The sequence below is a fragment of the Micropterus salmoides genome, unplaced genomic scaffold, assembly GCF_014851395.1.
Source record: "Micropterus salmoides isolate LMB-PRFRI ecotype aquatic unplaced genomic scaffold, ASM1485139v1 Ms_hic_scaffold_13, whole genome shotgun sequence".
In the NCBI taxonomy this organism is placed as follows: domain Eukaryota; kingdom Metazoa; phylum Chordata; class Actinopteri; order Centrarchiformes; family Centrarchidae; genus Micropterus; species Micropterus salmoides.
The window spans coordinates 22,379,674-22,392,288 of NW_024040374.1; the positions used below are offsets into that span (position 1 = coordinate 22,379,674).

Here is a 12,615-nt window from a genome sequence, read left to right on the forward strand (position 1 = left end):
CATTACATCATTGAAATATATATAATGTTATACACAACACACTGAAAACATTTAAACATATATTTCTGAAAAAGACAGTATTCTGCTGTGTTTTATGTGTGGGCACAGCAACAGCTCCTCTGTGCCATTGTTATTTGCCCTGTTCAAACTAACAACACATCTAATTCCATTCCCAGTGTAATAAAAGGGTACTTGGACAGGAATATAAACATCTCTCTAAAGTTGAACCAGATGCTGCTGCATGGCGGAGTGCAGGATTCAGAGGAAGGAGAAAGAAAGACAGAAAAACAAGGGAGGCACTTTACACAGGAAAGTGAGTCAGTACCCAGGCCTCGGCACTTCGAAACATTTATTTCTGAGTTCCTTCTCCCTCCATCCCCCTGACCCCTCCCACCTAATCCAGAGCAAGGGGACATCCCTGAGGAGACAGGGGAGAAAAGCCACCCAGCCTGGGTTTGATTGTCCGCCACCTCTCACATGAGGCCTTGAGAGGCCTGTCAGAGAGGAGACTCAGCCACTGCACGCACAGGATAGGAGGTCTAACCACAGCACGCATAAACTAAGCTAGAGCCTGACCCACCACCCTAAACCCCAGCATGAGAGGAAAGCTGTCCAGTTCCCTTTAGGGTGCAAGTATGATCTCATTTGGCTGAAACCGGCTATGATTAAGGCTGTGACACAGTTTAGAAAAATCTAAATATTATAAAATGCATGTCAGGCACAGTTTCATAGTTATAGAGTAGTGTGTGTATTGCTATTAATTCAGTTCAATGGGGCTTTATTCGCATGGAAACAGAAGCTCACATTGCCAAAGCAAGTCTGAAATAAAAACTGAAGAATAGTTTATTTTGCTATTTATATATACATATATATATGGAAAGTAGTAAACAATTGAATAAAAGAAAATGGAGACTTGCAGTTAAAAAATACAAATGAAAGATGAGGGAGGATTATGTAAACACTGTAACATTTTAAATGTTTTTAAATGAATGCAGATGTGTGTGTGTGTGTGTGTGTGTGTGTGTGTGTGTGTGTGTGTGTGTGTGTGTGTGTGTGTGTGTGTGTGCGCGCGCGTGTGTCTAGGTCAGTGGTTCTCAAAGTGGGGTCCGAGGAGTCCCAGGGGTCCTTGAGGAGGTTCCCGTGGGTCCCCAGAAATAAAGGTTGTAATTTAAAAGAAAGCATGGCACATTTCAAACTTAAAATATTAACTACAATTCTTTAATTATATAAGTCCACTCATAATGTGGCAGAATGTTATGACAACTTGGTTCATGGGTTTCATACACTTTCTGTAATACACCATCTAAAAGCAAAAATCTTATCAGATGGACATCCGTTGTCTGATTTGTGTCAGTTCAGGGATCATTCATGTGAAAAAGTTTTAGAACCACTGGTGTAGGTCACTTACTGTTCCGCAGGTCGTGGTATGCTGATGCATATTGGGCAGCAAAACATGCCCTGTCTCCTTTTTTCCTAAATGAAAGAACTCACTTAGCTCTTTGAAATCTGACATTACAGAGTTGAACTTGTTAAAGTAAATGTTCCTTATTTCATCAAATGTTTTGGTTTTGGTTTTTACATTACAAATGCATCTCTGTCTCAGCTGCACCTGTTAAACAGTGACCACATATTCTGCGTTCTTTTGGTTGCCATGATTCGATTGCCAGTTTTGTGGTTACTGAGTCTGTACTTGGTTAGGCTCTGTCTCTGCTTTCTATCTCTGACAGTTTACAGATATTCTGCCAATTCATAGGGCCAGATAACACTCTCATCTACTTTGGCTTTTAGTTTCTTCTTTCTAGTGCTCCAAATAGGTTTCTTCACATTACATTCTTTCATTTGCATAGTTTAGTGTACTCTGATCAGTGTTTGAAAAAAAGCAGTGTTGTTGTGAGAATGGTCAGAGTGTGTGTGAGAGGGGGCAGTTAGTTTCAGCACCAAGTGACACAAGAGAATCTTTTCTGGACTCAGCTCTTGGGTGTGGAGAGATTTGGAGGGTGTATTAAATGTGTTATAAAACATGTTGAGGTGAACTAAGATATAATACGGAAAAGCAGGTTGCGTAGTGTATCCTGTGGCCAGGAATCAGGCATGTTCTCACTTTAAAAGTTGTAAAAAATAGAAGACACATTTTCACAATTATTAAACTTTATGTTGTTTTGAAATGGCAGTACAAAAATACAAAAATATGTTGATGCATTTATCATTCACAGTAGGTACACAGGTAGGTATACATGAGACTGTTATTTACAGGAGAGTCATTGAAATGTTTCATAATACACTGAAAATATTTATCAAAGTATTTCAGACATCTGCTTTTGAGTTTAAATATTTGATTGGATAACCTGACCATTTGAAATTGGCCATTTGTCTCCACATCTACCAGGTTAACCAGTGTCAACAATGAACAGATTGACTCATCTCTGATGGCAGCCTTAATCAGGTATGTTCAGTTGGCCTAAATTGAGGCCCATTCTCAGACAAATTTAATTTCCCTCTCAATCAGACTATGCTAATTACATTTGTCTATCCAGTAAGTTCTTGAAAAAATCCAATCAAATCAAAGCAGCAAAACAGCAACGGAATGAACTAGCATGACCTACATAAATGCATTTAGAAAACAAAGCCAAGCACTCAACAGAGGAGGTATTGTGGAGGAGTTAGGGTTGTACCAAACTGTTAATTTTAGTGATCGGCAGGGGGGGTCACTACACAGGTTTGTTTAGGCTGAACCCCTCACCTCCAGACAAAAGCTGAAGTACATACAGTGCAACTGTAGTTGTCCTGTTCTTGTTTGTGAACTGAAACCACACTGGCAGACTGTAAGGTGGTATCAACTTTCCAAACAAGTTACAGTTGCTTTCCACCAGCTTATGAGGGAAAGCTGTTTTGTTTGTGGGCAATGGAGACTGCTAAAACTGTAATGCCAGTGACCGCTATTGTACATACACAATAAACAAAACACAATAAATACATTTTTTGCATCAGCTTTCCCAAGGATAAATGGATTTGTTACTAGGATAAAAACATAAATAGAGTTTGATACTTCTCCAATAAATAGTAGTGGTATTCTATTTACAATATGCACACATCTCCCAAAGAGCTCCCAAAATGAGATACTTCTATGTTGAGACACGTGTTCATCTGCCTCGGTTTCCCAAATAGCACAAGATTAACGCAAATTTCTGTGGCTCTTTTTGAGGCAGTAACACTAATGTATGTCTTCCAACAGAGGTCTTCCATATCAAATGCATGGAGGGGGAGTGATTGTCAAAAAAAATAAAGAGGTCATCATGGGAAGCTAGTGGTGTGACGTGGAAATGTTTGTCGACCAACTCATCTCCTGCAAAAGGAAGGTGTCGGGAACCGTCCGTCTAGACCGCGTTCTCCTCGCTGCCTTCGAAATCTTGAGGTTTCCGAGGGGGATCTGCACAAAAAAAAAAAAAGAGTCAAATTTTACTTGCATGAAAGGTGTAGAATCCTTCTTGTTACTTATAGTATTACAGACAAGTAAGAGAAAGTGGCCGGTGTTTTTGTAGCCTTACTGTTGCAGTGGCCGTAGTGGCGGACTCCTATGGAGCGGCCAAGGAAGCAGGTGGCCCGGCGAAGGTGGCAGGCGCTGGGGTAAGTGATGTTGTCATTGCCACAGATCGGCTGCTCAGACGGCATGGGTATTGGGCAAGGAGTTGTGCGGCACATGACACAGTGAGCACTGTTGGTCTGGTCCGTCACACAGGTGTGGGTACCTGGGCACACCACATTGGAGCACGACTCTGTGCAATGCATGAAGAAAAAGTAAGGAGAAAAAAAGTGGAATATTTTTGCTTTTGTGCAGAACAGCTTAGGGTGGAAATAGCAAAAACTCGATACATCTTGCTTACTTTTACAGTCTCCTTGGTACATGACCTCCAGGTCCGGGTGTCCCATGCAGCGGGCCATCAGCAGAGTGCACTCATCCTTATATGACCTCCCGTCGCTGCCGCACACAGCATGCTTCCGGGAAATGTTAGCGCAGTCTGGAGAGCACACACACTGAGGCCTTCCCGTCTTCATTTTGCAAACCTTCCCGGGACTGCATTTGACTCCCTCGCAAGTCTCTACAAAAGCACAGCAAGTGGTTTCATATGTGCGTGAGCAGTGTCAGTGTAATGTTACTGTATTAACAAGTCTGCAGACATCAGGTGATCCAGGCCATTTTCATACAAAACAAGCTTGAGATCTGGGGTTTTCCCAGACCATAACACAATTTTTACCTTGCACAATATTTACAATAATCACATCTCTTTATTGACCATTACACACAGGGGTGTCTCGTCTGGTGGAATGTGAGGCTGGCGTGTTTTCATAACAGATCTGTGTGTACGGCTGCACACAGACTGGGCTAAGCTCCTACAGAGGGATGGAGGGGCTCTGAGGTAGAAGGAGTTCAAATAGCTGTCAGAGAGGTTTACAGGCTGAGAAATGAGGAAGCCCCGGGCTCTTCTGACACTCCATAATATCAAAGCACAGGAGGGACTGTAATCCTACACAGTGCAGAGTCAACATTAGACAATACACACAGGTCTCTTCCCAGGAACTTTCTGGGTCTTGAGACATGATGCCTGATCATCTCTGAGTCCTGAGGATTCTGTAAACAATGAGGAACTTATTTCTTATTTCCTGTCTCTACCAGCACTTCCTGTTTTATTCCAGAGCTGTGTTGTTGTTTTTCTTTTTTCGGATGATTTCCATCTTTCACTGTGTCTCTTGTATATTCATTTGCTCTCTATCTCTTCACTCTGTCTCCCAATAAGGAAATGTCTGAAAACAAATTACGGTCTGGTGATGATGTAGGTGTCTTACTGTGAATTGATCAGCCAACTGTTAAACTTTCAGTGAAGTGCCATTCATGATACCGACAATATACTCCCACAGAATTCCAAATGATCAAGATAGTGTTGCACATTATGAGTACCAGACATCTGGGCATGTGGCAGGCATTTATTTCAGCCTGCAGGAATGTATTCTCTTATTTTGCTTGTGAAAGCAAACGGGGCTCATTTTTAACTAGTGTTAGAGAAAGTGAACAAATAATGAAAGAAGGGAAGCAGAAGGACCAAGAATAGAGGTCCTACCAACCTAATTTTTTATGCGATACAGTTGTTTACCTTTATCTGAACCATTTTTTTACAAAGCTGTAGGCAACCTTTAACTGTGCTATCTGATTTCAGGTTTATCTAAATGCACTCCACATCTCAGTTTCTCTAAGCCATGTGACACCTGGGGCTGTGGTAGGGTGTGTTTTCCTAAAAATGCCAGTTGCTGTTTTTTTTTACTGGAACTTATCAACATGGAGAAATTCACATTTTTGGCCTAGGAACACGTAGTGCAAGTTCTGCTTACGAAAACAGAATTTATCTGCAAGTGAACCTGAATGAACCTTGCAGAGGTTCCAGGAGGCGAAGCTTCTCAGGACAGCCGGGTGGAGTTATGTGGAACGCCTCTCCTCCATCCACGTCTGCATTTTGTTAGAAAGCTGGAGTGGGAACTCGTAGTGTAAATATCTTGATTCACAGATGACATGGTCTGAATCGACTTTCACTTACTCTCCACAGAGAGTTATTTTGAGAAACGGAATAGCCAATTTTGTTACTGTGATTTAAAGTCTGCACATGATAGTGTGCAAGTAGTAAGTAGTAGTAGTAGTAAGTAGTGATTAAAACTCCCAGTACTTACCTGAAATCTACCACTGACAGTAGCAACCCAAGTCCAGTGAAATATTTTAATGATGTTTATTCACAATTGTGACTAAATTTAAATGTAGGTTAAAAGCAGCTGTACAGCATTTAACTTTTGGTTTACACGCAATGGCTAATACTATGCCTCGCTGTTTACTAGTAACTGATTGCTTCTACTTGCCATATTTAACTAATTCATTTTTTCTAATGGTTTTATTTGTTTACCTTTACATGGTTTACAGGAGACAATTCCCAGGAAGCCCAGCAGGCTGACCTCATTCATGGGCAGGCTGGTGTTGGACCATGCTGTGTCCAGGCGGCTGCCGGCACAGCACTCCTCTCTGGTCACCCCTCTCATCAGCACCATGTCACACCTTTGATCTTGACTCTGCTGCAGCCAGCACATCCCAGCTGGAGATAGTAGCACAAATTTACATCAAATAAGTTAATTTATTCACAAGACATATAAGCTAATATATGAATACATAAATCATTCTGAATTATTGTCAGTTGGACTTTTCCAAGTCAATACACACTGAATGAATGGCTAATTGTAAAAATGTAGTGTTGTTTTTTTTTTCAGAAAAAATTAATTGTACATACATATTATTTAACAAGTATATATACAAAGAGAACTTATCTACTCTTTGTAGAAACACTATTTTTTTAAAGGCTGAGGTAAAGATAAAAAAAATAAATATGAATTCTGGGGAAAAGTACCCCATCTTTTTGATAACTGCAAGGGGATTCATCCAATTATTTTAAAAGCATGACACACTGTGGTCCTATGTTCAATTCAATTCAATTCAATTTTATTTATATAGCGCCAAATCACAACAACAGTTATCTCACAGCACTATGTCTTCAGAATACAAAAAAGTCCACTTACCACTGGCAGGATTCCTCTCAATCTGATACAAAGTGAGAATCACAGCAAAAACAGGAATGAACAAGCTCATTGTGTACTCTAGTTAGTACAAGACCTTGTTCTGAAAGCTTGTCTGAGCAAATAGCAGCAAAAAGGAGTGATGTTCCTCTGGCAAATGGAGCGGATCACTCTAACTCAACTGTGGAAGTAGCTCTCCCTTATGTGAATGAATGTGTTGTGGGTAAGTGATGTCGTTCCCCCTCTGTATAAATATTTAGCCCAGATGGAATTATGCTGCTGGGATGGGCGAGCCTCTCAGCCAGTAATAAGCCAGGGCAGGACACAGTTTGACTCTGACTCAATTTCCAGAGTCGGGAAATGATCCATGCCCTCCAGCGCCAGACGCTGGGCACTCACAAACATGACCTCACAAAACATTTTCACACCATATTAGACTAATTAAAGGCTAATCAAGTCCTGCAAAAGATTTAGAGTTAGCCTTTTCATTATTAAACTTTAAGTTTCTTCCCCACACAGCTTATTGAATAGACTAATTGAGTTAGCTTCTCAGGTATATGGGAAAATACTTTATTGCATAATCAACTCTAAATGTGAACTTATAATAAGCATTTGAAGTGACTAGTTTTTGTTTTTTTTGTCTGGTGGGTCCCGGATGTTTTGTTCTGCATTGTCTAATCTCTCTCTTTAATGTGGCATAGCTCAGAGGAAATCATTCTTCTAACAAATCATAGACGGTTTGATCATAATTTTCTGTGTATAAGCTGCTCCATGTGGTTTTGGCGGGAAAAGTGGCCTATACTTATTTTTTAAAATCTCATTATTGTATTCAAATAATAATCTTTTGAAGCCGCATTATCCAGCTAGATTGTTCTTCTTTGTAGTGTAAATTCAGAGGAAAGAGAGGACCACCACAGCAAAGTGGTTACAATAACTTCCAAGGTATTTTTAACAAGGTATCTGGCCTTATTATGATAAATCAAATGAATATCAAGAACTTTGATAAATGAAAGTCGTTTGCCTCTCCAACATTGTTATACCTCATTTTGTTGATTGTCTGGGTTTATCAATGACTGCTGATATTTCACTCTACAGCTGCAGTTAGAATAATACTGAGAGACGAGGGGAGGAGTGGGAGTGAAGGTGGTCTGCCCTTGAGCAATATATCAAGTTCAATAAACACGACTATGTTGGAGCTTATCAAGAACATTCATGTCTGCCCCCTCATTTTTAGTTGTGATCAAACACAGACAGACAAAGCAAGCGAGACTGAAAACACTGAAATACTGTGGATATATATACAGTATCCGTCAACCAGAGGGACAGGCATGTTTGTTTAACACCATCCAGTCGTCAAAAAAAACCCGACTCACTATAGGTGCCTAAAGACTAATCTGCACTATCATCATATTTAATCAGAACATCTGCACGTCTCATCTCTCTTCGTGCACTCATTCACCCCCTGACACCGAGAGGTATGCACTAATGCCAAAGTAATGTGAGTCTGCCCGTCCGTCTATCACTGTTTTTTTTTTTAAATGTTCCCTTTAGATCGTTGGGGGGAAATGAAGGTAGCATATGCTGTAGTATCTGAGTCTTTTTGAATGATGTTGCCTTCTTCAGCTGAGTTCCCCAGGGCACCGAAGGAATGCTGCCTGACCTAGGAGGGGAGGAAAGACAAAAAGGGAGCAATGAGTGATGGCTGTGGGTGGCCTGCCTCTTCACTGGGTCTCTGCAGATCCACTCAGCTCCTCATATGGTTTGGATCATCACTGCTGAGCCATACAAATGAATACAGCATGGTGGGGACTTTGGAGCACCCACTAATGTATGATCTTTAAATAAAGCTGCAGCTTACTGTGTCCCATCAACTATTGGACCCTTTCAAGTGGCTGAGGCTCTGTGGGGTAACATGACATTGAAGAAGCCCACGGTGGACTGTGTCTAATGTATAGTAGGTGCATCTCTGGCAGGGCAGGTGTGGAGCTCAGTCTGACACACTGCACATTTGCCTGTTAAGAAAACAGAAAAGGCAGAAACACCACTGCCATCTAGTGGAGGACGTTAGCAGGTTTTTAGCAATAACATCCTGTGAAAAGCAGAGTTGGATTTGTTTATTGTCATACCTATTTAACTTCCAATTCATGTAGAGTTGAGCCATGTACCGTTAGGTTACAAAATTGTAGCTTGAAAAACATGACAGATTCGAGATAGGAAGAAATAGATAATAGCTTTGCAAGCCATACAACCACAATCTAAAAGGTAATACAGCATGAAATCTAATATCAACAGTTTAATAAAACAAGTGAAATGGTCAGCTAGCTTATTCGTTTTTTTCACCTTTTCTTTATTCATGAGCCGAGTTTCACTAAGAGCAATGCTTTCTTTTTCAGGACTACCCTGATCACATTCACACCTGGAAGCTGTACCATCCAACCTTTGTCTGATCTGCTAGCCTCTAAGCTAAGGGCATTGCTAAAGGGCACAATGGTGGCAATGATATTTATCCTGCCAGTCTGGAAGACTGAACCGACAACTTTCACCAGTTATAACCTTTAGGCCACCACTGCCCTCTAAGTGAAGCAACGTTAGCTAGCAAACTTGTAAGCCAACTAGTAAACTTTAAGCCAGCAAAGGACGTCCAGAAAGAATCAGCTGCATACTTAAAAAGTGATATACTATAAATACGCAGTAACGTTATTAACACCGTTAACCTAGTTGACATTGACGTTAGCGGAGCTAATGTTAGCTAAAACTCACTCATGCTGAAACTATAAAATATAAGGTTAACATTAGCTAACAAGCTAGCCATAATGTAATGGCGTTATGTATTTATTTAAACTTTGTTGTGGCAAACTTAATTATAAGTTAACAGGGGAGGGTATCTAGTGTGGGTAACGTTGACTATAGGCCAAAGGTTGACATTATACTCTCCTTTAAGAGAGGCATATTATTATACCACTTGAGGATATTCTGAGCGGTCACTGCAAATAATAATGTCATACACTTGGCCACATGTTGCAAGACTGCACATTCTGCATACTGCTCTGTTGGGAGTCCATGCTGCTGTGTGGTTGCAATTAACCAACGAGTCCAGATGGGGGCGCCCCTCACCTGTCTCTCAATCTTCCATCCTCTGCCGGCCAGTGTTTCTCTGCAGCCTCCTTAAGTCACCATATGCCCTCACTTAGTAAAAAGGTCATTAGCCTTTTTGGACATCAGGACAGTCCTACATTTAATATGTACTTGTTGTCTCCCTGATACATCTGTCGTCTTCTAGACACACAAGTGATTCCTGTGTGTCTGTGTCAGTGTCTGCCCTGAGGAATGACAGCTGGCATGTCGGTGTCAGTGATTATGAGGAGCTAAAGCAGTTACAGCATGACCATTAGACCTTGAGGATGAGTCACATGTTTTGGTTGCCGTGTCACACCAACAAGTTAATTCACTTCCTGGTGGCTGACACAGTGAGAATAATCTTCTGTTTGGTCATGTGTTGCTTGTATCTTTAAATTGTATAGCAATTTTCCTCCTTGAAAGATACCTAGGGACTTTCCCTTCAGTGACAGTATTCTGTTCTTCATTTTACAGGTGAAATAACATCAAGTCTATATCTTTGTGGAGAATGATAACAAAACCACTTGTTTTATTGCTATTACACAAATCAGTGGAGAAGAAAGAAATACTCCCACCCCATTACAATCCACCCACTGCACTACCTCAAGTCATAGTGTTGGTGTGTACGTCACACGGCTAAACAGGGCCCAGCAGTGGTAATTGCTCTCTCTGCCCCAGACTGGCTGAAAGCAGCTGCATCATCTATCCACTCAATTTACTCCTAATGTGTGTTACTGATTGAACCGGCAATGAGGGCAGGAAAAGTGACAAGGCCGGATAGAATCACCCCCTCTGTCCCTCTGCACACAACTTTCCTCCTCCTCCTCTTCTTCCATTCTCTTCTTCCCTGCTTCCTTCCTGTGTTTAACATTGCCCATGTGAAGTCCCTCCAGCGGTTCATTAATAGGGAAGGTTAATGTCGGGCCACGCGCTGCCCATACAAACAGCCCCCCACCCCCCTATCTCACAACCCCTACTCCACCACCCCTGTCCTCCCTCTCTGCTCCCATGTCAACATTTCCGCTCTCTTGAGCCCTCTGTTTCCCCTCTCACTTTGTAACCAGAGCAGGGCACCGAGGCAGTCGTGACTAAGGGTCTCCCTCTGTGTCACAGTGGCTGTCGTTTAGCTCTGTCTGTGTGCTGCTCCGGATCTTTCTGCTCTTCCCCACTGGGCTGGAGTAACCCCTGGTGTTCATCTCCTCAACAGACGCCTCATGCTCCTGCATTCATGAAGACTTGTAAAAGCTCTCAAGTGTTTTCATTCAACGTTAAATAGCAGACTCTCATGGCCCTGGTGTCACCAGACTTAACAAAAAGATCTATAATTTTATTTTCAGTTTCTCAGTTGAAAGTCAAGGCAAGATATGGAGCCTATCCAAAGTTACAATTTCTCAGCAGATTTTCCACAATGTTCAACTAATGGTAATTGTGTGAAATTGCTGATGCCGCTATTTAGTCTGCATAGTAACATCCATATATATACAGCACATTAGACAACAAATATAATCTGTGTCAAATTATTGTCATGTGGGGTGATCAAAGTGTCTCATTTGCCTTTCAGTGGCTTGGAGCTGAGATTGCCTCAGTCAGTAGTTTTGGTAGGCTTCCTTAACTGTGTTGTGTGGTGGATGGAGGAAAGAAAAATACAGAGAAAAAGTTTCTGTGATTGATGTGTAATGCGTTTATTACAACATATTAATATTGCCACTGTATTGCCACGATTCAAAATGCCATGCCGTGGCTCTTTTTTCTAAAGTTATTTCTGCAAATTGCTAAGTTGTTTGGAGTAGGGCAATGATCACAAATGCACCAGGCTGAGGAATCTGCTACAGATCATTACTGTAGAGAGCCTGTAGTTGTATGACTTGAACTTTTAAGTCTTTTGATTTGTTATTCTGTTTGATATAACAATAAATACCATTGTTAATGATCCCAGGCAAAATGTAATTAAAAACTAACATCATTAATTTCTCACAAGGTTCTTACAGTTTTGTTTGATGCTGTGCATAACACTGGAACACATTCATCACATCAAAGACCAATTTGATTATTTTAAACAGTATCAACCAACCCAACATTAAACATTTTTATTTGATCAAATTCTTTGTAAATTTTGTTTTGCATTAGTAATAGTGAATTCCAGCTGAGTCCTGATCACGGGTATACCACAGCCATATTAGTCTACATACCCTCTCATGTGTCAGCAACCATCTGCTGTCTTCATGCTTCAAGTTGCCTTATGTGGTCTTGAGAACTCACTTATACAGTGTTTGTCTTTCCTCATTTAAAGCAGCAACATTTCGTACTGCTACAGTGTCATTTGTATTCAACTCAATATGACTCACTTACTGTAGGCAGGCAGCCACTACTTACAGTAGTCGCATCCTGGATAGCTGGCGCAGCAGTCGCAGACACTGCAAAATGATGTCATGTGGCAATTGAAAAAGTCTCAAAAAGTCATGGGGTTATTTAACAGACACAGGAAATGTATTAGAGCAGAACAGTGATCACAAATAGACTCTTTCCCAGCAGTGAAAGACACTTCATAAGATATTTGCTCAACAACAATACAAACTTTCGATTTGAATCAAAACCACTGACATGATATATGTAATGAATTGTAATGAATTCTGAGGTGCCTTGCAGCTAGTTTTAACAGTATAGTGAGTCAAATTGAAAATAAAATAATTTATCTATGCTTCTTGTTTCAGATACATCACAATCAATTTGGATCTGTTTGAAGCTATATCATTCACAAGCTCTTGAGACCACTGGGAACAGAGGGTAGTGCATCCCGGAGGACTACAGTAGCTCAGACCTGCTGTAAGGTAGAGTTCTCTCATGACATTCGTAACACCTCTTTGTAAATCAATACTGGGTGATCAAACATAAACA

At 41.0% G+C, this 12,615-nt stretch overlaps 1 protein-coding gene across 1 annotated transcript; it reads right to left on the reverse strand.

Moving 5' to 3' along the window:
• Window positions 1–2,130: 2,130 nt before the first annotated feature.
• On the reverse strand, window positions 2,131–6,832 carry fstl3 (follistatin-like 3 (secreted glycoprotein)). The gene is made up of 5 exons (XM_038716236.1): window positions 6,607–6,832; window positions 5,943–6,128; window positions 3,882–4,097; window positions 3,546–3,773; window positions 2,131–3,427 (listed from the first exon to the last, which is right to left on the reverse strand). Exons 1-5 carry the CDS (start codon window positions 6,674–6,676, stop codon window positions 3,375–3,377), a joined length of 753 nt encoding a protein of 250 aa, XP_038572164.1. The 5' UTR covers window positions 6,677–6,832; the 3' UTR covers window positions 2,131–3,374.
• Window positions 6,833–12,615: the final 5,783 nt, after the last annotated feature.

Excerpts from the sequence above, each read along its gene's own strand:
- fstl3 (XM_038716236.1), bottom strand. The coding sequence starts at position 6,676 with ATGAGCTTGTTCATTCCTGTTTTTGCTGTGATTCTCACTTTGTATCAG. Across the intron at positions 4,098-5,942 it reads CTCCTGTAAACCATGTAAAG|AGACTTGCGAGGGAGTCAAA; the intron begins GTAAACAAATAA and ends GTGCTTTTGTAG. Across the intron at positions 3,774-3,881 it reads GTACCAAGGAGACTGTAAAA|AGTCGTGCTCCAATGTGGTG; the intron begins GTAAGCAAGATG and ends TGCATTGCACAG.